The sequence below is a fragment of the Nomascus leucogenys genome, chromosome 1a (assembly GCF_006542625.1).
Source record: "Nomascus leucogenys isolate Asia chromosome 1a, Asia_NLE_v1, whole genome shotgun sequence".
Classification (NCBI taxonomy): Eukaryota; Metazoa; Chordata; class Mammalia; order Primates; family Hylobatidae; genus Nomascus; species Nomascus leucogenys.
In genome coordinates this window covers 68,543,899-68,570,842 of record NC_044381.1, presented here as the reverse complement: position 1 = coordinate 68,570,842, position 26,944 = coordinate 68,543,899, and the positions used below count along the sequence as shown (strand labels likewise).

Genomic DNA, 26,944 nt, shown 5'->3' with positions numbered 1-26,944 from the left:
TTTTCTTTCAATATTTAAAAAAGCTGGTTGCTTTTTAAGCTTTGTTAGGCAGGACCTGAGCAACACCCTTGAGTCCTTTATGAGGTGTCCCATGTATTACAAGGCTTTTTCATTCTACTTGGTGGGGACTCAAACTGTTCTTGGCCTTACATGAGCTCCAGGGATGGTTTTGTTCTTTTCTCCCAGCTCACTCCCTGTCTCGGTGCTTTCCTCACAGGTACTTACAGATCAGCACTGAGCTGAAGGCTGGAGGGGAACCTTCTGCAGATCTTCAGGGCCTTCCCCTTCACTCTGTACAGCTCTTTCTCTGGTAGTCTGCCCTGTGAGCTCTGGCCACCTTGGCCTACCTAAATTCTCAACTCTGCCTTCTCAATTCAGGGAGACTTCTGAGACCCATTTAATTTCCTCCTGTCTGTGCTGCGGCCTGGGAACTCTCAGGCTGTAAGATGAGGCATTGATCACGCTCACCTTGTTTAGTTTCCTTCTCTGGGGGCTACTCTACTGCTCTACCTATTGTCAAATGTCTAAAAAACATTTTTTTATTCATATTTCTTCTATTTTTAATTATTTAAGGTGGGAGGGTAAAAGTAATCCCCATCCTTCCATCATGGCTGAAATGTTTCATTTGGGATTTTGATTGGAATTGATGGGAAAACTTGACACTTAATCTTTCCTTTTAGGAATAGGGTATATCAATTTATTTCAGTCTTCTTTAAAATCCTCTTGTGGACTCTATGGTCTTACACATTCCTATTGATGTTGCATTTAAAGGCCCTGATACAGGCTCGTTACCTTCTCTCTTAAAGCATGTTATTCTTACTCTAGCAATTCAGCAGTAGAGTCTAAAGAAGACCCTGGGGCATCTGCTCCTTAAAGTAGCTCCTATATCTAGCCTCTTCCACCTCTGCAGGTCAGGAGAAAAGGGCCTGTTCTAGCCTACTTTTTCATGATGGTAGAGCAGCTTGAGCAGCTCTGGACTAGAGGGTGTGGATGAGAAAACAATGGATGCATCCCTCATGGAACTCCAAGGGAAAACTGGCTAAGAGCCGCTTCATCTTGGCATGGCTTGCCTGAAGCTTTCTTCTACTGTTATCCATAGTAGGCCATGAATGTACTATGAGAAGTAAAACCGGAAGATTGAACTACTGGTCTACAGGTGGTACTATCATCTCTATCTGGTTGTGGGGTCACTCCACCTACCTTCTTTATGTTGTGGGCCTGCCTCTTTGACAGATGATTACTAATATACAGGAAAAAAAAACATCTCTAATAATATCTCTGGGTTGAACAGGCATTTATGGGCTAGTTAGGGAGGCTGGGGACGTGTGTTCTAAATGTCAAACAACCAATTTAGAAGCAAATTTGGAACTGAGTCTTCCTTCCTAAGTTGGGAACTATCTGTTCTTCTGAAATCCATCTTGCAGTAATGACAGTAATAAATTGAGAAGCCCTCAGCTGCCTACAGTTGACACCAGATGGGTAAACACCCGTCCCAAGTAATGAGTTGGTTAATTATAGCTGTGCCATGTTCATAGACCTTCAATTAATCTCTTGAGAATATATAACTTTATCCCCTACAATGGCTCATAGCATCTGAGCAGGACTTCTCAGAGGTCAGGCTTCTCCATTAATTCAAAATACATGTCTTAAGAATCTAAGGGCTGGGTGGAATTTAGCTTACTTATTTTCATTATTCCTCTGTGTGGGGATCAGCTTGTATAAAGCACTAGAGAAATGACAAGGCAAATACAAGAATGATAGGGAGGAGATTTTAAAATATTTTACTGTACTCGCATTATTCCCACCCTCATACTTAGCCAAACAGTCATATGTAACACCCTGATCTCTAGAATGTGGGTGTATTCAGACTTTCTGAAATGGTGAGTTGACTACCCCACTCAAACACTGGTCCACTCTCTGACAGCTTTACTGGCAAAACAAAATATCATTCTAACAAAATGCAATATACCTGGACACTCTGGACACCCAATCCATCCTAACTGTAGATCATACCAGTTCAGGAGCAGATAGCCTGGCTGGTCTATACAGCTCGGGCTCATGTTATAGACCCATGGGTTGCAACCCTGATGCACATTAACATCACTTGTGGAACCACCCTGAGACCAAATATATCAGAAGCTTTGGGCTGGGACCCAGACTATACTGTTTTAAACTCTCTAGGTCATTCTAACGTGCAGTCAGGGTTGAGAACCGCTGCTATAGACTAGAGCAGTTGTAGCCATTGCGCCAATTTTTAACATTCAATAAATTTATCGAGTGGATTTTAATTCATATTATAAAGTAGTACTTAACTCTAGTCTTCCCAAGGACTTTGCCAAGTAAGGGAAGATTGCCTATTTCTCTGGTAGTATTTAGTTTAGGAGATGACAACCTTCTGTTTGTGTGTAACACAGTCCCTTGGTTCTGCTTTTGAATCTTTTCCTTTTCTCTCTGCTACCACACCCTCAGTTCAGACCCTCATCACCTTCCAACTGTCTCCCCACCTTTTGTTAGCATGGCTCCCATTATTTCTCTCAAGCCCCAAACACACGTCTCTTCCTTTTATAGCTCCCTTCTGTCCAGAAAAAAACTCAGTGTCCTCATCTGGGTGTCCAAGGCTTTCATGGCTAGATTGGAGCATGATTACACAAGCCAAAAGGCCCCTTGAGGTTCTTGCAGGTCCCTTGACTGACCACTGTCATCGCCACCTTCTAAGCTTTTGCCTGGATAGTTTGCCCCTTACTCCATCCTGCCAGAAGTCCCCATGCAAGTAAAATTGTCTTTCCAGTAAAATCTTCTCTGATCTTCCTGCCTCCCATTCCCCACCTCCCAGGTCTTCACTGCCTCTTGGCCAAAGCAATGCCTATATAAGCCCTCTATATAGTCTGGCACACAGTAGATGCTCAAAAAAATTACCAAGTTAGCAAATAAATTTCATTTATCCACTATCAAAATTGGAGTCTGTCTTCCCTATTAGGCTCTGATTTTTCTTTAAGGGCAGTGGGTAACAACTGTATACTGTATACAGCATAAAAAAAAAAAAGCAAGGCTTTTGGAGAAAAGTTTGGGTTTAAAACTCTGCTTTACCACTCACTAGCTGTAGAATCGTGGGCAAGTTTAACTGTTTCCTCAGCTGTGAAATGAGAGTGACAACTCCTTGAAGGGTTGTGAGGATTAGACATGGTGTTTGTAATATTAGATGCATAGTAGGTACCAAGTATTTTCTTTCCTGGACTCCAACTCACAATTTATCAGACACTGCAAAATTCCTAACACTTGACTAGAAAACTTGTTTTGGACTGTGTGAATCCAAATGGCTCCATTTCACAAAAATTAAATGTTAGATTTGACAGCCCTCCTTTTTCCCACCTCGTCATCAGGGGCATACTAAACCATTGCCTTATCTAATTCTCCAAACAGTCCTTTGAATTATTATCTCCATTTTTTGGCCAAGAGAAGTGGAGCAAAGAGAAGGTAATGGATTTCCCTTCAGAAAATGAGCTGGGGCTTTTCAGAATGCTGTTGACTCTCAACTCTGGGCTCTTTCCTTAATGTCATGCTGCCCTCATGTTCAGGTTTGTGAATGCATGCTTTTAAATGCAACCATTTGTTTATTTTATAATTAAACCAACAGTCCAGTGATGACGGTTTTCAGGGTTTAAGTTAGTTATTTTAGTTAAAATACTTCTTTTTAAAGGAGAGTTTTTTTCAGCTCCATAATTTGAACTCAACAATGGCTGACTACCACAACCTCCTGGAAGCTTGATTCCTTCACATCTGCAACTAAGAATAATAACAGTACCTGCCTTATGGGGATATGAGGATTAAATGACTGAACACATGAAATCTGAATACACGTGAAACTGGGTCTGGCACATGGCAGTACTCAGCATCAGCTATTACCATCGTCACCACCAGGACTGTTTTACTTGGAATTCTATCACATGGAACCTTGTTGTCCTTTACTGTGCTTCATTACAGCAAAGAACATGAAGAAAACACTGTCACTCCTTAATGCTTCTCGCTTGAGAGCTCTAATAATCAAAAAGGCAATTTAAAGGCAAAAAAGTAACTTTATTGACTGCTAATCTTACCATGAAATATCTATAAGAAATAATTACAAAATAATGCAGGTTTCTTTTTACATACTTTTGGTATCATCTTGATATGATGATCCTTTCACAGAAAGGATTATTTACAGTTTATGTAGATATAAAGCTCACTGTTGCATATACAAATGTAGATGTGCAGAGGCAATATATACCAAAACGGGTATACTGACAAGCGATAGATATGTAAGAAATGCAGAATAAATAACAGCTTTATATATTTCTTTTCCTTTTTATTTTTAAAAACAATTTCCAAATACAAAATATGGATTATTCAAAGTGGATTTTTCATATACATATATATAATTCTGCTGCAAACAGTGGATCAAAAAGCAAAAGTGTTCTTAGCATGATTCATCTTTGAAAACCCATAGGACTATTCATAAATCCAATTAGAGCGTGTGCAAAACCACCAACGATGTCAGCAAAACCTTAAAGATCTGATTTTGGTTGAAGTAGAGAGAAAATAAAGTATAAAGCAGTACCTGTTTACAGTAACTAAATGTTTTTTCTTTATCTTTCTTTCTTAAATATGCCTTTTTTTAAATGTTTGCAAGAAACTCTAAGGGCTAAGGAAATGCACTGCATTATGATCTGGGCTCCTGAGAGTACAAACCTCACCAGGCTTAAGCATCATCCATAAGAAATGGTGGATTACTTAATGACTTATAAGTAAAACAGTCATTAAATGATCCTTTCATACTTCAATCCTTTTATGCAGAGACTGAGATACTTCCATACATTCCAATATCTGCAACTTTGGTTCTATTAAAGTATCTGATAAAAGCAAAACAATTTTGTGACCACAGAACTCTATGGAACTTTTTTTCCTTTTAAAGTGTCAGGTGAACCTAACGTGATGAGGCAATGTTGCCCACACATCCATGACCCAGCACAGGAGGGACAGCACAGGCAGGGCATGTTCCAGCTCACCATTTGTTGTATAATACTGACTCCCAACCACGGGTAACACTGCTTATGTTCCGCTGTACCCTAAATCTATTTCGTTACCTGAAAACATAATTTTGTATAAAAATATGATTGTTTCTTTAGAAAATAATATATAGTTTTTTTAATAAAACTAGGCAGATAGAAAAAAATGGTATATCAAAATATGGTAAACAAATGTTGTAAAATACTAAACCATTAAAAATATCTTATAGAAAGACATTGTGCTATGAAGTTCTCTCCTGAAGTGTGAGCAACGTTTTTACTGTACATCAGAAGATTGATAAATTCACTCCCCTGACTTGGTTTCATTATATATTGTAACAGCAGCACAGCAGGTAACTGTCTTAAAAATGGCCCTTTCTCATACACTATGTCTTCTGTACACTTTTACTTCAAAATTAACAAAAGACACCCCCGGGATCAGTGGTTTTCAACTCTGTTGCATATTAGCTCCATCTGGAGAACTTTAAAAGAAAAGGCAATTCTACCTGGGTCCCGCCACAAGAGAATGATGTAATCGGTCTGGTGGGAGACTCAGTCATTATTTTTTAAAAGCTCCCCCCAAAATTCTGTTGTACAATCAGTGTTGAGAATCATGGCCAAAGGCACATGAGGAAACAGTCATTCTGAACTCTACATATATCAACTGATTGTCTGCAGGTATCATTCACTCAGTGACATATTCTCAATCTTAAGGAATTCCATGTATAAAAGATAGTCATGGAAGCCAAAATGAAGACATAGTAAGCTTTAAACACATATAAACAAACACAATCCCATGTATTTATATATGTATAATATATACATAGAGTATTTTGGTTAAGCAGAAACTAGCATTGCCATAATTTGCTCTCGATAATTAAACAAATGAAGCATCACCAAGCACCAACGTTTTCTAAGACATTTTCCATAGTTTAAACAGACACTGGTTTTGTAAACTCCACAAAATGCATTACAACATGAATATAATTCATCTGTTACTTGGATGTGGAACTCAAATGAATCCTGGAGCTTTCTGGAAGATCACAGAAGAGGACATGGCACTGCGCGGGATGAAGGAGTCACAGGCATCACAGCATGCACTTCTGGTTTTCTGCTTATTGCTTATGTGCTTCCGTCACGTACATATCTTTGGCTTGCTACAACCTCATGATTTTGACCACTGCATCAGTGTTCACTTTGGGACAGCCTCAGGGAGGAAGCAATGGGTATATAGAGCAACTGTCTCTCTGTTAAGAGAGAATCTTCCCTCTTTCTTCTCCCAAACTATGAGCATTCTATGAGGGAGTGGCAAAAAAATTTATAAGCAAACAAATCTAACATCTTTCACGTGATAAAAAAATGTGATGTTACATGTAACTGAACTAAAAAGCAACAGATGAGCAAACACACTACACTCCAATATTCCAAAGGCTTTGCAATCAGTAAAGCGCATTTCCTTCTGAAGGATCCATGAACTTCCGGGCACTTGTCTTGCTGTACATTTTCTGTAGTTCTCTGACTTCTGTGTAATACTTAAAGTGCAATTGTTCCAAGGCTTTTGTTTCCATCATCACAAATATTATAAAGAAAGAGCTATGTTTAGGGTGAAGAAGATATGGCACAAGTAATATGTAAAGAACCCATGACTTTCGCATCCTCTAGCAAACAGTAAGCTGCCTATACAGCCGCACACAGACGGACTTTATACAACAAACTCTGGAACTTCATCATGAGTGAGATCCAGAGAAAAGTATTTGCTGGTTCTTTTGACTGGAAAAGCATCTTGGATGTTGATGCACTGCTGGGCCAAGCAACTGTTGCAATAGAGGCCTTCCTCATCCAGTTCATGGCCACATCCAAAGGTGTAACTCTGAGCAGTGTCCTGACACAGACCTGCAATGCGCAAGAAGTCTTTCTGGTAAAGTCTGATGTCATCGAGGCTCAAGCTGTGTCGATCAGTGGAGGTCTTTGGTTTCCGACATATAGTCTGCAAGATAAGGGAAGGCTGAAACAACTTTACAGACTAAAGTGAAAGGTTAGAATATTTGCCTTGTAAAGAGAGATGCTACAGAACCACAAAAGGTTAAGTAATCCTTACATGTTAGAAAGTGGTTTCCAATCTGTGGTTTCTGGGCTGTATGGGGAAATATATCATCAATACCACCTCCACCAGTAGTAACAGCAGCTAACATTTACTGAGCAATTACCATGTGTCAGGCCCTGACCTAAATACTCGGCATGTATTAACTCATTTAATCTTCCTAATAGTCCTAGGAAGCAGGCACTATCATTCTCCTCATTTTACACATAAATAATCCAAAGCACAGAGGAATAATAATTCCACAGAGGAAAATAATCCAATACAATAGGAATCCAACTATCCCTAGCATTTCAGTAATCAAGTAATTATCTTGAAATAAGGTCATATAGGTAAAGACATGGCTTCCATTTTTTTTTTCACTAGGATATGGCAATTCAGACCTTTTAGGCCAAGGTCTGTTATTACTTTATTAAGAAATGGGAAAATAAACCAATTATTATCAGGAAACAAAAAAGAGCCCGCATCGCCAAGTCAATCCTAAGCCAAAAGAACAAAGCTGGAGGCATCACGCTACCTGACTTCAAACTATACTACAAGGCTACAGTAACCAAAACAGCATGGTACTGGTACCAAAACAGAGACATAGATCAATGGATCAGAACAGAGCCCTCAGAAATAATGCTGCATATCTACAACTATCTGATCTTTGACAAACCTGACAAAAACAAGCAATGGGAAAAGGATTCCCTATTTAATAAATGGTGCTGGGAAAACTGGCTAGCCATATGTAGAAAGCTGAAACTGGATCCCTTCCTTACACCTTATACAAAAATTAATTCAAGATGGATTAAAGACTTACATGTTAGACCTAAAACCATAAAAACCCTAGAAGAAAACCTAGACAATACCATTCAGAACACAGGCATGGGCAAGGACTTCTTGTCTAAAACACCAAAAGCAATGGCAACAAAAGCCAAAATTGACAAATGGGATCTAATTAAACTAAAGAGCTTCTGCACAGCAAAAGAAACTACCATCAGAGTGAACAGGCAACCTACAAAATGGGAGAAAATTTTCACAACCTACTCATCTGACAAAGGGCTAATATCCAGAATCTACAATGAACTCAAACAAATTTACAAGAACAAAACAAACAACCCCATCAAAAAGTGGGCGAAGGACATGAACAGACACTTCTCAAAAGAAGACATTTATGCAGCCAAAACACACATGAAAAAATGCTCATCGTCACTGGCCATCAGAGAAATGCAAATCAAAACCACAGTGAGATACCATCTCACACCAGTTAGAATGGCCATCATTTAAAAGTCAGAAAACAACAGGTGCTGGAGAGGATGTGGAGAAGCAGGAACACTTTTACACTGTTGGTGGGACTGTAAACTAGTTCAACCATTGTGGGAGTCAGTGCGGCGATTCCTCAGGGATCTAGAACTAGAAATACCATTTGACCCAGCCATCCCATTACTGGGTATATACCCAAAGGACTATAAATCATGCTGCTATAAAGACACATGCACACGTATGTTTATTGCAGCACTATTCACAATAGCAAAGACTTGGAACCAACCCAAATGTCCAACAACGATAGACTGGATTAAGAAAATGTGGCACATATACACCATAGAACACTACGCAGCCATAAAAAATGATGAGTTCATGTCCTTTGTAGGGACATGGATGAAACTGGAAATCATCATTCTCAGTAAACTATCGCAAGGACAAAAAACCAAACACCGCATGTTCTCATTCATAGGTGGGAATTGAACAATGAGAACTCATGGACACAGGAAGGGGAACATCATACTCCGGAGACTGTTGTGGGGTGGGGGGAGGGGGGAGGGATAGCATTAGGAGATATACCTAATGCTAAATGATGAGTTAATGGGTGCAGCACACTAACATGGCACATGGATACATATGTAACAAACCTGCACATTGTGCACATGTACCCTAAAACTTAAAGTATAATAATAATAATAATAATAATAAAAAGAAACACAGTTTTTCTCTTTAAAAGGCCAGAATTCTTGCGTTGAATATAAAGTGTTCTTGGTGCTGGGTCGGATATAGGGTGTTCTTGGTGTTGAAGAGGCTCGGAGGCAGGCACCAGGACTAAGTTCCCGAACACGAGTCGGGGGTTAGGGGATTCCACCAAATGCTGTACACAGCAAGGGGCAGACTTTTTTATTATCCCAAGAGGTGGTATTGGAAATAGGTTAAAAATGATTCTGATAATTATATGAATGGAAGATATATAATGGGTTATTTAAGGAAACCAGATATTGTATCTTTAAATTTTGCTGCTTCCCACCACAAAGGACAACCCTGTTAGCATAAGATACAATTTTTGCTAGAGGCAAAAGTTCCACAAGCACGTTTTAGTAGGAAGTGTCGCATCTGAGTGATCCCTTGTGCTGATGCAGTCTTCCCAGGCTCCAACGGGATTTCACACATAGAATCATCTGGTCATCCCCACAAACTCTCAAGGAAGGCACACAAAGTTCTCCCCACAGTGTAGGTGTGGAATCTGACTGTCAGCTGTGCCCCAGAAACATCTCTTAAGAGTAGATTACTCATTGCAGTTTTCAGAAAAATATTTCATGAACATCATTTTCACATTATGGTTACTTCAACGCAAGTAAGAGAAAGAAAAGACAAATGAGAAAAAAGGGAGGAAAGAGGAGGAGAAAAGTAGGGGACAAGGAGAGCCAGAATGCAAATGAAAAAAGAGAAACACACACAGAAGGGAAAAAAACAAGACACAAAGAGAGCCCAAGAAAGAAAGGCAGGAGCAGGGAGGACGTGCTCAGGAATTAGGACCATCAGTCACACATTACATCCAAATGCTGAAACCATGAGTTTCAGAGTATTTTATCTATATTGCTGGACATTTAATAGTTTAACCAGTGATCACAGGTTGTCAAATGTTCTAGGCTCAGCATACTTCGAAAATTCAATCTGAATGGAATAACCAGAGTGTGGAAACATTTCTGCCAGAACACACTGACAAAAAAGTATTATTCTCCTAGGTTGAGGACAAGCAACACACACAGACACATGCACGTGCACACGTGATTCGCCTGAAGCCTGAAGACCAGAGGCTTCCCAACCATATAAAATGTGAAGCAAAATCTGTAATTTATCTAAGTAAAAATCAACTCAAAGATAAGCAGAACTAGCAAATAAGATGGAAATAAATTCAGAATAAAGCTAGAATGTACGTATCTAGGAAGGCTCATTTCCTTCGGGTTTTTAATTTTTGCTCATTTGTATAAATGTAAGTTACTACTTAAAATTTTCTATAACTTCAGTTTCCTAATTAATATTTTTCAATTCCTTCAATACCTGTGGAAGAGAATCAGTACTCTGGCCACGAAGCTTAACAACTGTTTCTGAAGAGCTCGAGGTAGAAGACCCAATTTCTTTCACAATCAACCCTGAAATAAAACACAGAGATAAAAACAATAAATATTTCAAATTATTCACACCTCTTGCCATATATTCTGACATATTGCTATCAGGAATGAAAAATCAAATATTAACCATTACCAAAAAGTTTCACTGTGACTCTTTGGTGGCAGACAACCAGAATAGCACACACTCTCTCTCATCTTACAGTAAATAGAGGTTAATGAGTCAATGTAGGGTTAGAGTGTAGGAAGATGTTTAGAGTCTGAATTTTCTAAAACAAACTTCTAATTAAGCTATTTATGATGAAGTTAGAGACAAGAAGCAAAGACTATAGATGTAAAGCAACCTCCTTACTGCATCTCATAAAGCTTCCCCTCCTCCCCTTTCTATTCAGCAGCAACATTAAACTTAACCCTTACTGAACACACGCCTTCTAGATCTGGTTCGGCTTAGATGTATAGTGGTGAATTGTGGGGGCTCTGGCCTCTGAAGTCAGACAGGTCTGGCTGGATCCTGGCCCAGATAACTAATTAGCCATGTGTCCTGGCCATTTACTTAGCCTCCCAGTGTCTTCTCGTAAAACATCGGGCCAATAACAGCACCTGCCTGCTAGTTTTAATGATAATTACACAGTGAATGCATAAAAGGGTGAGGTACAGGGACATACATGGATACACTCAGTTCATGGCAGCTCTTTTTGGGTGATGGGATACTTGGCACATACCTCCTGCAGCAGATCCCCCTGTAAACTGGGAGGCCACAGTGAAAATTCAGTACTGGGTCTTTGAGAACAACAGAGCACCTAACCTAATCACCTTAGCACTCAGTGGAAACCCGCTAAAATTTCGGAAGCAGAAATCCAGCGCTGACATTTCCCTACGTGACTGGCATAGGAGTGAAGCAATGAGTAGGAACATGTCTCAGAAGGTAAAATTACTAATTAGAACTAGAGGTGTAAGTGAACACCGCTGAAATTTTTCTTGCCAATGGATGAACCAAGTGTACTACAGGTCAAGCCCTAGATCCTAAGGCCAAATGGCTTCTTAAAAAAAAAAAAAAACTTTAAGTAACGTGATTCTTATTCAACTACTGCTAGTAGTCTACAGAATGACTTGTGTTCTATCCCTTAACTCTTTAGAAACATCTCGTAATGACTCAGTGTCTAGCATATGCCATAAATACATTAAGTATTCAATAATTAGTTCAATTGAAACATGAAATACGAAGACATTTCAAGACTGGTTTACAAGCAGACACTTTAAAAACTCAGGGGATACTCATGTTTTAGGGATTAGTACAAATGGCATTAGTAGAGAATCTAGAACTATCTTTAATCTTTATCTTCTAAACAGCATTAAACCTTTAAACAAGTTGTCACGGTTCCTTTTCGATTTCCTGGTAAATGTGCCCTCGGCTATCATGCCTGTAAAGAGTCTTCTCCAAACCCAGACCTACCACTGGAAAAGTCAACACTGAGCTGGTGCTCAAAACACTTAACCAACTCCTATCAAACTCTGTAAGAATGAAACAGTGTGGCATATACTTCATCACTACTCAACCTTAGCTGAGTGTGTTTTTTTTTTTTTTTTTGAAAGATATGGAACACTTCACAAATTTGAATGTCATCCTTGCACAGGGGCCATGCTAATCTTCTCTGTATCACTGCAACTTTAGTGTATGTGCTGCCAAGGCAAGTACTTAGCTGAATGTTTTATAAACAACGTTTAAATGCTCAAATTATAGAGAATTTAGAAAACTAAGATGATGTAAGAAAGAAAATAAAATCATCTGTATCTATAACCCTAACATCCAAAGAAAAGGCTATTAATAGTTTTATGATTTTTAAATACACAGATATTCTTGTTTTTAATTAGATCACTTTTATATAATTTTTACTGTTTACCTTAACTATCCTTATGTTATTAAATATTGTTTGAAAATCTCGAATTTAACGGTTATATACCATTGTTATGAATAAGGTATAATTTAACCACTTGTTCTTTTTCTTTTTTTTTTTTTTGACAGAGTCTCACACTCTGTTGCCCAGGATAGAGTACAGTGACGCAATCTCGGCTCACTGCAACCTCTGCCTCCTGGGTTCAAGCGATTCTCCTGCCCCAGCCACCCATGTTGCTGGGATTACGGGCCTGCGGCTAATTTTTTTTTTGTATTTTTAGTAGAGATGGGGTTTCACCTTGTTGGCCAGGCTGATCTCCAACTCCTGATCTCAGGTGATCCACCCACCTTGGCTTCCTAAAGTGCTGGGATTATAGGTGTGAGCCACCGCACCTGGCCTTACCACTCATTCTTTAATTATTTTTATAACATTTCAACAAACTTTTTTTATATATAAATCTTCTTAAACAGCCAGACTTTTTACTTAAATTTTATTTCTATTTAAAATTAACAGTCTTATAAAAATTAAATGCAGAAATATATAAACGCAAAGTCCAGGTCAGCTTCCCTCATACCTCCCTTCCCAAAGGCACTGTGGCATACACAGTTTTTAGACCATTTCCTTTCCACAAACATATATATACAGAGCTATATACATGGACCTATAATGTGCATATAATTGTGAATTTAATTTAAATTAAAATGTAATTGTAAGGAGAAAATTCAATATCATAAAGTACATGGGCAAAAAGGGGCAAAGTTTGGTATATGAACTGTAAGCATGTTTAGAGTAAGCAGCCTAATGAGTCAGTGCTGGTCAGAGAGATGATTCTCTGCAGCCACAGGCAGGTGTGAGAAGCCAGGGTTCTGTTGGGTTAGCAAACGGAATTCTGAAATAAAAGATGCCTCCTGCTCTTGAAGACTAAGTGCCAGGATGGTACTGACTGTGTATCAGTCTGGTTCCTCTCTGATTTCCAGTGCCTGGCACCTGGAGGAAGAGGCTCGATGAACATCAGGAGCTGTGGATTTGCCAGAGCAGGGACAGGCTACCCCAGTCGGGCCCTTCATTCAATCAAAGCTGGAAGGGGCCATTTCAATAGTGCTGGTTCCTGAGGCATATTTCTCTAAAGAACAGACTGATTCATGATGTGTGACAAAAGCAGTTAGATGTGACTGATGTCTATAAACAAAACTGATATTGCTGCCAATTTTTAAAGATAGTATCTTACATGTAACAGAAATATATATGGTGTATTATATAACTATAGTGAATGCATGTTTTCTAGAAGAATTCATACAAATATGGAATTTAAGAGTGTCTTTCTAGGTCAACCCGTTTTGACACTTTTCCTCCCAGACTCCTCTACCAGTATAACACAGTGGGAAAAAATTAAAAAAAAAACCAAAAACCTGGGGGCCTACTTCTGTTTCTAGCCATGTACGATTTGTCCTCTTTGAACTATAGGTTATCTGTAAAAAGGAGGCCAGACTGAAGGGGTCTACAAGGCCTTCCAGATACATTATATGATTCTCGACACAGCATAACATAAAGAGAACCCTACTGTACAACTACCTTTTGTCCAAAGCACGGAGCTAAAATGCTAATTCCCAATCCTGGGTGTTTCTCCTCTTTCCCTCCTTCCACAGAAGGCACAGGATCCTTCAGTTTACAACACTGACCTGAAGAGCCTCTTAGTGCAGTCCAGTCTCTGGTCTAGAGCCCCCAGCTCACCCCTTCTATTTTCTGAGGCACGTGTTTTTCAGTCCTGGTAACCCGCTACACCAAGGAAGAATAACTTTCTGTAAGAGCTCACCAGAGTGTCCGTTAAGCTTCCGCGACATGAGCATGTCCTCTGTGATGTAGATGCACATGTCTGGGCTGACTTCCAGAGACTCTTCATTCATCTGCTCCAGATCCCGGGGGTCATCAACCAACATCTCTATTTCTGACACAGAAGAAGGAAAAGACAGTTAATGACAAAAAGGGAAATGACCATCATAATATACAACCATATTTTGAGGGTGGCTATGTAATTATTCGTATTTGAAAATAAATTTGCTAATGAGACTCCAATAGGAAACTCCAGGGACCATTTTCAACAGGTGCTACTTGTTCTTTCTCTCTTTCTTTCTTTTTGAGACAAAGTCTCACTTTTGTCACCAGGCTGGAGTGATGTGATCTCTGCTCACTGCAACCTACGCCTCCCAGGTTCAAGCAATTCTCCTGCCTCAGCCTCCCGGGTAGCTGGGACTACAGACACGCACCACCATGCCCAGCTGATTTTTGTATTTTTAGCAGAGACGAGGTTTCACCATGTTGGCCAGAATGGTCTCGATCTCTTGACCTCGTGATCCGCCTGCCTTGGCCTCCCAAAGTACTGGGATTACAAGTGTGAGCCCCCGCACCTGGCCTACTTGTTCTTTCTTATAGGATTGCTGCATTACCTATATGTTTTTTAATACTATAATTTGCCAATTATTCTGTATTTTTTAAGAAGAAAAACTATACTACCTTGCTGCAATGACAAAGGACAAACCGAAACTGATGGGCCCTTTGCCTGATGCCAAAGCAAGGCTCACTGACACAGGCAGATGACAGTTCACAAAGCCCCCCATGTCCATAGCTGCCTATTCTCAAGGGCACTGAGTGACCTGAGATCCACACAAATTCTACAGAAACCAGATGGTCTGCACTTTTCTTTAACAGAGTCTATCTTTTCTGTCAAGCCTGAATGCTACAGCACTTATTTAAGACAGAAAAATAATATAAAAGAGGGACAAAAATGTTAAGTTTGGCTGAGATAAGCCATAGGATTCATCTTATCTCTTTAACATGCAGTAAGTTCCTATCAGCCAGGTGCTAGATTTCTTTTATCCTCCCTATAGTTCTGGTTACATGGGAGGTGCTTAAAAACATTACTAAGTAACTCAATGGCATGGACTCCAATCTTTATTTTGTGGGGAGGGGTCCAGAAGTTCAAGATGCTTCTGTCACTATCACTGCACTCCACTGTGCTGTCCTAACCACTGTTTTATTTAATCTGGGAATCAGAAATACAGACACAAGGGCAGCAGGACTAATTTCCAATCTACTTCATAGAAACAGCTAAGACTTTGAGTCCACAACCATCCAATCTTGTGGCCACAAAGGATCACAACTAGAGGGATGTTTTGTTCACAGCCAAACACAAGCAACTCAACCAAGTCACTGGGGAAGACAAGAAGACACCTCTTCCACTCTATTACTACTGCCAAAGTTGCTCTCCAGACACCAGTTCTATAGAACCAATGCTTGAAAAAACTGGGAGACTAAACAGAGAGCCAGTGAGGGGATGGTACTGTTACCATCATCCTGTAAGTCCTCTTCCAGCCGGTCTTTGCCGCCACTCTCCACCCCTGAGGTGTGGGAGCTGCCATGACTGGTCATTGAGTTGCAGGTTTTCAGCTTGCGGTGGATGGCACTGCTGGAGTAGCTGTCTTCTGGCCCCGTGTCCCGGGGCTTGGTGTCTGCCTCAATGCCCGAGGTGTGGGAACTGCTGTGGCTGGCGGTGGAATGACGGGACAGGCGCTTGTGCTTCATGCTGCCTGCACTGCTCCCGCTGGCCCGCGACCGTTTTTCCAGCTGGTCCATGTCGAGGTCCAGGTTGTCACTGATGTAAGATTCCCGGTACTGCTTCTTCTCTGTGTGGTGGGGAACACAGCTCATCAACCAAGACAGAAGGAACGGCTGGTGAGCTTAAGTGACTCATCAGGCCAAGAACAAGAATAACTTCAAATTCAGAATCCAGTGATTGGAAAGTAGTAATAATTTAGATAGGAATTTGACTTCAGAAGACTGAAAAATGAATAAAAACCAGTGTAACAGATTTGAGGGGGATATTTAAACTACTTAGTTTTTTGAAAGCTTCAAGCAGTATAAGAAGAGTGGTATTTAAAGTGCAGTTACAGACAACTTCTTGTCTGCAAATTTATTGGTCCATAGTGAAATAAGTTCAGTGAGTGATATGAACATTTAGAAACTTCCAGAGCTATGTGACATTGCCATGACAGCCACTAATGTGATTTTGTATTTTGCGAAAGTATACATAGCATATTAAATATTTTAAAAATCTGGCCCTTTTCTGCAGATAATTTCAGAAGCACTGCTCTGGAAGACTACTTAATAAATATAATTATGTTAATTGCCATTCATTTTATTTGTTCATTTGTTCAATTTGTTCCACTGTTAGCTTAGCTCTAGCTGCTGAATACAATTTAAAATAAAACTATTCTTCTGAGAATTTCTTGTGAATATTCTAAAATTTGGATTTTCATTAATATAAGATTGATTTTCTCCACTTAGGCTGAATTAGTGAGGCTTTATCATCTACTTAGAAAATACTAGTAATCACTACTGATTTGATGATTTCCAACTGATTGGTAAAGCTGTTCTTTGATTTAACATGTCAGTGTTGTTCTTTAACGCAGTCAAACACACAACACTGCAAAGTCTCTTTTATTACATACTAAACTAACCATTCCATTAATGCACAAAGTTACAACCCAGCTGCCAGTTACAACTCAACTGACACAAAAATATTATTTTTGTCTTTCAGGTCAGAAATGTAAAACAAGGAAGAAGTTTAGATTCCTTGCCTTTTTAATACTGGTGAGAAATAATACAATAAAACAACGTTAAAAATGGAGAGTGCATTTGGGGAATGTTAAGTTGATCTAATTTTAGAAACTAGTAGACTAATTGGGTTCTCAGGGGCCTGTTAATGGATTTTAATTGTCTTGTTTCTTGGTTAAGTGAAAATACTTGCATGCCTGATGTCTGAATCCAGCTTGGAAGTATAATCATCACAGGGTCCCTAGAGAGAAAATGAGCAGCAGGAGAAAGAAAAGATGTGCCTTCTAGGATGCAAAATGCAAAAAAAATGCTTGGAGAAGGCTATGTGCACATTTCCAGGTTCCAGCCTATTCACATCGTTCTAAGGAACTGGCTGAAACACAAAGGTGAGTATGTGTTGCTACACAGAAAGCAGGCTGAAACCAGACACCAGAGCTCCACGCACACATCATCACAAAATGCATCCATGTACAACTTGTCAGGGAGCAGACCAGGGCCTAACAATCCCCACCTTCTGAATCAGCAGGTGTGAGATGAAGGGGGACAGCTAAAGCAGTTTGCAAAAATTACTATAGTTTCTATTCACTGTGGTTTCATAGTAATAGCCATGTGGCCCTTGGACGAGTGGCAAGCGAAGAGAAAAAAGTAAAAGTCTCTAAGTTGTTGGAGTTCCATTGTTCTAAAATAATTAGGAATTGTGGACCTAATCATTTAAAAGCTTTTCTGTATCTTTACATATAGCCTTTTTACTCCCAACTTCCTGATAGGTTCAGAGGTCAGTATAGTTCCTCTATATTCACTAGTATACTCACGAGAAGACAAGTACTTGCCAGCCTGTTTTCTACCTATTCCTGTCATCATGTTAGCATGGCCTGGGTGTTCCACATGGCTGGCTTCTGTTCCCTCCCTAGTGCTGTACCAGACCCTTTCCAGATTGTTAAGAAGCTTCACACCGTTCAGTTACAAACTGAGAGAAACATTAAATAATTCTGAAATGTTTCCTAAGAAATGTAAAATGCAACCTCTCATCCCCCTATAAAGCACTGGTGTCAACAGTGCAGATCATCAATATGCCTGTGCTCTTTTTACTCCCTCTGTTGTAAAAGCCCAGAGACAGTGAGGTTTTTCATACATTATTTTAGAAAATAATGCAGTAAATGTGACTATTTATCCTAGGAATAAGCTCCAGCTCTTGAATAAAGTTAGGCTTAAACATTTTTTTTTAATGACGCAAGGCATGTTTTTGTTTCTCTTCTAAACCCTATAGAAAAATCCTCGTGATCATTTTCTACTAAAATGCTAAAATAATGTTTTAGACAAGGTGACTCTACATAAAGTTAAGAAAAACACAGACTCTCTTTATGCTGTTTTTTGCTAAACTAATGCCCAAAAAAGGGCTTTTCATGTTAAAATGATAGAGCCCTTAAATGGGGGTGAGATCATTGGATTCAGGCCAAAGTTGACCCAGAGAAACTTAATTTCAGGCCTTTTTCAGACCTAGAAAACCTCTAAGTAGAAGAAACTAAGTATGTGTCATTTCTTCATTCCTCTACTGCTATGGTTTGAATGTCTATTCCCTCCTAAACTCAGGTTGAAATCTAATTGCTATCATAAATCATATGATATCAAATATCATAGTAGTAAGACGTGGGAGTTTAAAGAGATGATTAGATCATGAGACATCTGCTTTCGTGAATGGGTTAGTGCCATTACTGCAGTAGTGGGTTCATTATGAGAGGCGGAGTTTGGGCCGCTTTTACTCTTTCTCGCCCTCTCTTTACCCTTCCACCTTCCATCATGGGATGAAGTAACAAGAAGGCCCTTGGTAGATGCTGACCCCTCAATCCTGGACTTCCCAGCCTCTAGAACTGTGAGGAAATAAACTTCTGTTCTTTAGAACTTACCTAGTCTGTGGTCTTTTGTTACAGTGGCACAAAACAAAGACACCTACTCACTTAAGCCTCTGAATGCACTTGGTACTATGGTTGGCAATGAACAATGCCCTGTCTCTCTGAAAACTCAAAATTCTTTGTAATTTTTACCTTAGAACCTATAGAGGAAGGTCATTAATTCTTTTAGGCTCTAAAGGGATCTCTCAAGGTCATCTGAACAAAAAAAGATGTACTAAAATGCTGCAGGCAGAAAGCTGATAGAACAAATCAACTTCTCAAGGTGCCACGTTAGACGTTTGGGAATGAAGCTGACTTGGCAAATTATGGGCTCTGCACCTAATTATGTCACCTATTCTCACAGGTTCTCCTGCTTCTTCATCCTCCTCCTGTCCCCATCTGAATTCCTTTTCACATTCATGTCAGCATAGGAGAGATATATTTGTTACACTGATGAGTCATCGTGGGGAAGAACTGGCAGTCTAGCAGCAGCGGAAGCCAATACACCTGACAGTTATACCAATTCTCTCTGAAGACACAGGCAGTTTGTGGCAGACAGTGAGGAATGATTCATGTTCTAATCGCTACGAAATTACAAGAGAATTGCCAAACCGGGTCTCATTTGGATTGAGAGAGAATTTTTGAGAGAAATCTATCAGAAGCACAAACTTCTATAAGGTCTTTTTTTGTTTAAGAAAGGATGGGTATTTGCCTTGTTTCTAAAGGAAAGATGAGGTCTGAGGTGTCAAAACTTGTCTCAGACATGAACCTAAAATATGAATCTTCACCCTGATATTCACACAAATACACCAAATCCAATCTAATCAAATTACTGTTAGATATTACCACCACATGAATTTGTAAAACTAATTTTTGCAAAACAAATCTTTGAAAGCATAAACAAAACCCCAAAGCATTAAAAAAAACAAACAAACCCAAATACATAATGTAGCAGTTTTGAGGATTAGGGTTGGGGTGTGTTAAATGGAGGAAATCCAAGGTGCCACAACTCAAGATAAAGGGCTATCAGATTAATGTAAAGTTGAAGTCGGATGTTACAGACCCTTAACACTGCCTTCTTTCTCACCCTGATATGATCCCATTTTCAGGGTCCAGTACTCTGAGGCCCCAGATAAGACCGCTTTATTTCATCTGCATCTCAACAAAGGCCCCACAGGACCAGCTGACTTCCCTCTCCTTTCTTTGGCATTCTTGCTAGAACAGACTTGGGGGCCTCCCAGCTGTCAATCAGAGGCTGGAGACACATCTGTGACCCACCTTTATTGTCACTCTAACCCTAAGAAATAATCACATTGGAAAGAATTCCAGACCACCTGTGGATAATAGCACTAAGGTGGGTCAGTGTATATACAAAGCTCTAAAATGCAGATAAAATCTGAGTTGCAGATCAACCCTTGCCCTGTGCCTTTATGGGTGGCTTTTTGCAAGGATTTTCAAGTCAGGCATGGGAAAACCTTAGAGACTGTACCTGAGAGATAGCTAAATGGAGTCACCTCAGATATTCTGAATAAGTGCTACGGTAGGTGGGGCTCAAGCCTAACCCTTTGCCTTCTGGAAATACTGAGATGTAAATAGTAATGCTGCTCTCAATCTGGAGAGTCCCAGTCCCAAAATCCAATTCTGTAGGAGCTCAAAACCCCCATTCAGAGTAAGAGGCCATGGGTGGCAAAGGTACAATTTGCTTCCACACCCCAGACCCTACGATACCTTCGTTTTCCTCCAGCTTCCGGATATGGCGCAGGACAGGCTGCAGATTCATATAGAGGCGGTGGCTGTTGCTCAGAAGTTGCAGGAGGTGTCTGGAACGCATGGGGCACCCCGTGTAGTATATGAGCTTCCGGGCTGAAGGCAAGCCATCTGGCAAAATCTCAAATTTCTTACCCTTTGGAAGGAAACCATGAATCAAATTCAGGAAGAAAAATCTCTGATTTGCCAAAGTCCCCTTTGTTTTCTATTTAGTAAGGAAAATTATAGATTCTGAAATGTATAAAGTTTCATTTAAAATTCCTTGTGGGATAAATAATTGTTTTCCCTTTCAAAAATGTCACAGGACAGGGGATGACCAGAAATTCAGGAAAGCATCTAGCTACAAGGGTCTGTCAGTAAACACTGACTATCCAAAACAGCTGAGGAGTATCTTTGGTTTCTCTGGCTGGTCACGTTATTTGTATAATGGAGAAGAGAAGGGTCCATCATAAAAGAACCATCAAATGTAATCCCAACACCCTAACTCAGCAAAAGGGCAACCAATTCTAAAAGATTCTAAATTATTTACCAATTCTAAAATATTTATTGAACACTTAATATGTACCAAACACCTTGCTAGGCACTGAAAAAAAAAATAGGCAGTGAATATAACAGACAAGGTTCCTACCCTCATGGAGCTATATATCCCAGCAGGAGAAATGGCAAAGAAACACACAAAATAATTACAGTTTATGATAAATTCTTGGAAATAAATAAATAAGGAGTTATATAGTGATCAATACAGGATACCTATTTGGGGTTTAGAAGAAATGGAAAACTTCCCTAGCTAAACACAGAGAGAGCTGGTAGTTGGAGAGATGAGATGGGAAAGAACAAGAACAGCTATCAGCAGAGATATAAGGAATCTCATTCTTCAAATCTGATCACTAAGATAAAGTCCTAAGTTGAGGGCAAGGCTTTGACAAAGTTTCTTACAGTTATGGGATATTATGAACTCTTTTAACTTTCCTAATAATGAATAGGGCAGCTGAAATACAAAAAGGAGTATTTCAGATATAATGATTCTCAGCCAGAGAGTGGAGGTAAGGCAAGAACGGAGGCATATTCTAACTACACACCTTAAGGTCTGTATATGGGCTTGTATAGCCCAGACAGGGATAAGGTGGAGGTGTTCTGTTTTTTTAAATCTCTGAGCTTTCCCTCATTTTAAAGGAACTACCAGTGGATCCCAATACCGAAACAGTAACAACTGACATTTATTGAGCACTAAGCATGTATCCACTCATTTAATCCTCAAAGCAAGTCTAGGGAGGGAGTTAATTATCCACATTTTAGAATGAAACCAAGGCACAGAGTTTATGTAACTTGCTCAAGGTCATACAGCTAGGCAGAGCTGAGTTGGCTTCAAGAAGCATCATCTGAGAAACTTGTCAAAACAGATTCCTCATCTCTACTCCAGACCCACTGAGTCAAAAATCTCCTGGAGGAGGATGATGAGGCCCAAAAATATGTATCTTTAAAAAAGGCTCCTCAGATAAGGGCAATACACAAACAGATTCAGTAAGCAACAAGTCCAGGACCCTAAAAAACCCTCAATTTCATAAATGTACTTTATTGTAACTTAATTTGGGGCATGAAAGGGGCAAGGGCATCACAATTTGCTCATTTTCAAACAGCTCAGATCCTTTCACAAATAGCTTGAAACAAAAAGGAGCCAGTTAGGAGGAGACAGGTTAGGCCCCATGTAATGTATAAATAAAGTGAAATCAGATTGAATCGTGCCCAAGTAATTAAAGTAATGTGAAGCAGAAACACATCTTTTGACTTACAGGGCAGCATGGAGTCAATGCCCAGTTCTATTTGCAATATCGCCCTTTATTTACATAGGCCATCTTTCTTACAGGAGAAGCCCATGTCTACAAGTCCTTATCTTCCTTTCTTCATGCATTTTTTTCAGTAATTTCTGAACAAAGCAGAACTATGAATTTTTTTTTTTTGAGATGGAGTTGCACTCTTGTTACCCAGGCTGGAGTGCAATGGTGCGGTCTTGGCTCATGGCAACCATCGCCTCTCGGGTTCAAGCGATTCCCATGCCTCAGCCTCCTGAGTAGCTGGGAGTACAGGTGCCCACCACTATGCCCAACTAATTTTTGTAGTTTTAGTAGAGACAGGATTTCACCATGTTGGCCAGGCTGGTCTCGAACTCCTGACTTCAGATGATCCGCTCAGCTTGGCCTCCCAAAGTGCTGGGATTATAGGAGTGAGCCACTGTGCCCGGCCAGAACTATGAATTTTTATGACCAAATGTACACATTATTAACTGTAATTCTTTGAAGCCTACCAAAAAATGGATATAGCTGGCAAAAGAGAGAAATATTTGGGAAAAATCAAGACGTTGCTCTAACAAAAGAAAATGTATCATTCTCAATATTGTAAGAGTATTTTTCATGTTAAGAATTGCAGACCTCTCTTTAAAATAATGGGTTTTCAATAGTCAAATATTAATAGAAACATCTTTTTATATAATTCTTTATTCTTTGCTCAGGAGAGGTAACTTCAAAAGAACTGGTTAACCTCTACACGAAACACCTTCTGCAACTAGAATAACTTAGGGTCATATGCTAGGGACCAAACACAAATTAAAATTACTAACTTCTTTTGCTCTAAGAGTCTTTACTATAAGATTCTTTGATTTTAAGTTCACTACTGGTAAGTGTGACAATGAATCTATAGCACATGCATTAGAATACAAGAAAGCAAATTATCTTCAGTGTCAACTTCTTAAAAATAACAGCTTTTGTGTCTGAGACAATATTGTTTAAAAGCAAAACAAAAAATAACAAAAACCCAAAAAAGTAAGCAATTAATGAAACTTTTCTTTTAAGCCAGTTATTTTAAACTTACCACAAACACCAATTTTCCAACATTTGTCCAGGGGAAATCATAAAGTAATTGTTTCTCTTCATCTAAATTCTGTGAAAAGAATATGCATATGGAGTTAACGGGAAAAATGATAGATACTGTAAAATGGCTCTAACTTCTTTCCCTGAAAACCAAAATACAGTAATTAAAATCTGAAAAAAGCCCCCACATCTCTTTGGAAAAATACAGACAGTAATTAAAAGATTCATGATAACAATTCTGTGGCTTTTGGTCCTGTGTGACTGTATTAACTAACCCTTTAAAGGCAATCTTTTCCCTTCTGGTGTATGCCTAAATTTAAATAAAAAGTCCAAAGGACTCAGGTATTCAAGAGATGCAATAAGGCGCTCAGACTTTCATAATTGGATATTTTGCCTACATCAAAGATAAGACATCTTTTCACTTTCCTGTGTCTTGCAGAAAGAGGTACCTGTTTCCCTTTTTGATGGCTGCAGGATAACACTGTCCCACCTGCTAAAGGGTGACAGTTACTACTTATTTAAGGGGTAAGTTTTATCAGAAAAGTATAACGGAAATTAAAACTTCTGGTCAGGCACAATATTAAAATGTTGTTTTTCTTTCCACTTACAAACGCTCCAAAGGATAAAAGAATATTTAAAATCATTGACACACAGAAACGTTTGGATATTAATGATCTGTTAGTGATGAACCTGGGCTAATCTTTGGCTTATTGTTTTCTGTTATTTCTTATTACTTATTGTTTTCTGTTATTTCTTATTACTGAGTCACTTCATCCATTCTACATCATCCACATCTGTGCTGGACAAATGGGAAATGATGACCAGCCAGTGGCCAAAAATGAACTACTGAACCTGGGGCAGGACCACAGAGGCATGCTGTAAACATAAGACATGGCCAATAGCATTTGACACTTAATTCTCATTTACCAACCTGAAAAATCTGTATTCCCCTCATGGTCAATCCAAGAGTCAGCGAAGCTTCAATTTCCCTTTTATCCTGTAGGAATAGGATTTTATAAAAAATTAAATGTTTTTATATATTTTTTCTACAGTGGACAATTTAGCACCAAAGAAACATTTCAGGATTGAAATTCAGGACTGAAAAGTTTTTGACTTAAAATAACTTTGCTCAAGCCTTTCCACATACCTAAGTTTCCTACAAGAATTAAGAAAACCATGGACACATATTAAATCAAGAATGGTATATTCTACTTTTTAAATTCCTGAGATTTCAAAGTTTTAGTGTTTTCACTATATTACATACACTTTTGTATCTGACAATATTCTAAATACTTGTTATTGAAAACTCCAGTTAACAAGGCTATTTTTGCTGCTTTTGCATCGTTTGATTTTTTTAACCTTCCATCTCATAATTACTCTGTTCTCAGATGTTAGAATCTTAAATCTAATGTAATAGTTATATTCTGAGATGCATAAGACTTTATATGTTTAAAACTGGGCACATCTTCCAGCTCTGAAGCCAAAATTAGGGGCAAGTGACCAAATATTTAAGGCTCTCTCACGAGGATAATAAAGCTGTACAAGCTTTGTATTCAGTTAGTTTGGAAATACTTATTTTTAAGAAGTTCAATGATCACTTGCCAATATGATACACAGTCTACCAGCTAAACCATAAACTGTAGAAAATAAACTACAACGAGTGTAAGGGAAAAAAAAAACTTCACAATTAAAAATTTACTTTAAAATTCAGCCACATCCTTTAAGTGCTCATCTGTAATAAGTATACATAGTGTATAAAGTTCAAAATAGAAATGAAATTTCTAAGTAAATATTTTCATTATGAGATTTCCCAATAAACACAATGAGTATGCAGAGATCTTTTTAAGCTTAGTGCCAGCTTTCCCATGAACATGGGATGAAATATTTTTAAAAAATGTGTCCTCACCTGGCATTATAAATATAAGACACAGCCTATTTCTACTATTTAGGCTGTTTCTTTCCAACTAGTATATTTTTACATCAAGAAAAACACATATAGTATAAGCTTTAAGAGAAACTAATCCATCATTATATGAGTTTTGGTCAATTTCGCTTTCAAGGATGTACTGATTGCTTTCCAAAATAAGGCTATGCTCATAAAAATGCTGGTTTTCAAGTATAAGGTATATTGGTGGGAAAGGGGCACAAAACGGTTTTTTTTTTTTTTCCAGAATGTTCCCTTGTCCTTTGTCTACCTTATTTCCAGTTTATGAGCAGCCCCTAAATGAAGCAGATTTAATGGCTGCCACTGAATTTCTCCAAAGAATAAAAACCGTGAATCAGCCAATATCTTTCCCCCCACTTCGTTATGTTAAATTTTTATTAAAAATCTTGTTTTTAGCAGATAAGAGTCATTTTCCATGCAATTTAGAAGCGCCACATTTAAGTAAACTTGAAAATTAAGTTTTACACAGAAGATAAATTGGGGATATCTACTTCAATAAAAGATTCTTATTTCCTAATAGGATTCTTTAAAATAGCAGGCTTCCCCAGCAAATAAGGCAAAAAGCAATTAATGGTTATTGAGCACTCACTAATGTGCCAGGTATTCCACCTCATTATTTCAGATTCATTATCTCACAGAAGCCTTCCAACCTTGTGAAGCATATTGTATCATCCCCACTTAATAGACAGCTCAGGATTATAGTTGCCTAGGATCCAGCTATAGCAAGTAGTGACATACGGTTTTTAATTGACATCTGATTCCAAAGCCACACTCTTACTCTTTCCATCATATCATTCATACTTCTAATACATTTTAAAATATAAACTAATTATCAAAACTGTCATTTATTTGCATCTTCTCGTGTCAATTGAGGTGTCACAAATAAAATCTCTTCAGGCTAAAAAAAAAAAATTACAACTCAGTCCTTTAGGAATTTAGCCAAAGAGATCTTATGGAACTCAATTATGCCTTTCAAGGATGATGGGGCATTAATAATGCATCTCTTGGGCATAGAAGAGAGATAGAAAAAACATCAGTTGGTCCCTTAAGTTTTCTGAACCAGCTAAGAAGACTACTGAGCAATACATCCAAACTAAAGCCCAGTTTCCAATGGTCTAGCTATGCTAATCCTACCACAAAAGGCATGGTAGAGATAACAAGCATAATACTATCAATGGTAATGGTAAGAGCAGCCAACTTAACATCATGCTTAACATGTGCTGGGCACTGTTTTAAGCAGTTTTTCACCCAACAATTCCTTTAGTATTCAGCAATCCTAAAAAGCAGGTATGTTGCTGTCCCCTTTAACTATGGGGAAACTGAAGTACAGAGAGGTTAAGTAAGTAACTTGCCTGAGGTCACATAGTAAGAGGCCAAGCTGAGATTCAATCCTAGGCAGTTAGGCTCAACTTACAGTGCTCTTAACCACTTCATCCATTTGGTTTCAGAATATACC

At 38.8% G+C, this 26,944-nt stretch overlaps 1 protein-coding gene and 1 non-coding gene across 5 annotated transcripts in view; both read right to left on the bottom strand.

Annotated features, from left to right (window-relative positions):
• Positions 1 to 4,053: 4,053 nt before the first annotated feature.
• Positions 4,054 to 26,944, bottom strand: part of FRMD6 (FERM domain containing 6) — an 82,128-nt gene continuing 59,237 nt past the window's right edge. For all 4 annotated transcript variants that reach the window (XM_004087132.3, XM_003267682.3, XM_030810496.1 and 1 more), the window contains 7 exons: positions 24,475 to 24,540; positions 23,545 to 23,613; positions 20,641 to 20,815; positions 15,757 to 16,092; positions 14,226 to 14,357; positions 10,450 to 10,541; positions 4,054 to 7,029 (listed from right to left, as the gene is read on the bottom strand). In XM_004087132.3, coding sequence (XP_004087180.1) covers positions 6,745 to 7,029; positions 10,450 to 10,541; positions 14,226 to 14,357; positions 15,757 to 16,092; positions 20,641 to 20,815; positions 23,545 to 23,613; positions 24,475 to 24,540 — 1,155 coding nt within the window. In that variant the 3' untranslated portion in view covers positions 4,054 to 6,744. The remainder of the gene's footprint in view (positions 7,030 to 10,449; positions 10,542 to 14,225; positions 14,358 to 15,756; positions 16,093 to 20,640; positions 20,816 to 23,544; positions 23,614 to 24,474; positions 24,541 to 26,944) is intronic.
• On the bottom strand, positions 12,107 to 12,213 carry LOC115836257. The gene has a single exon (XR_004031221.1). It is a non-coding gene; the product is annotated as a U6 spliceosomal RNA (small nuclear RNA).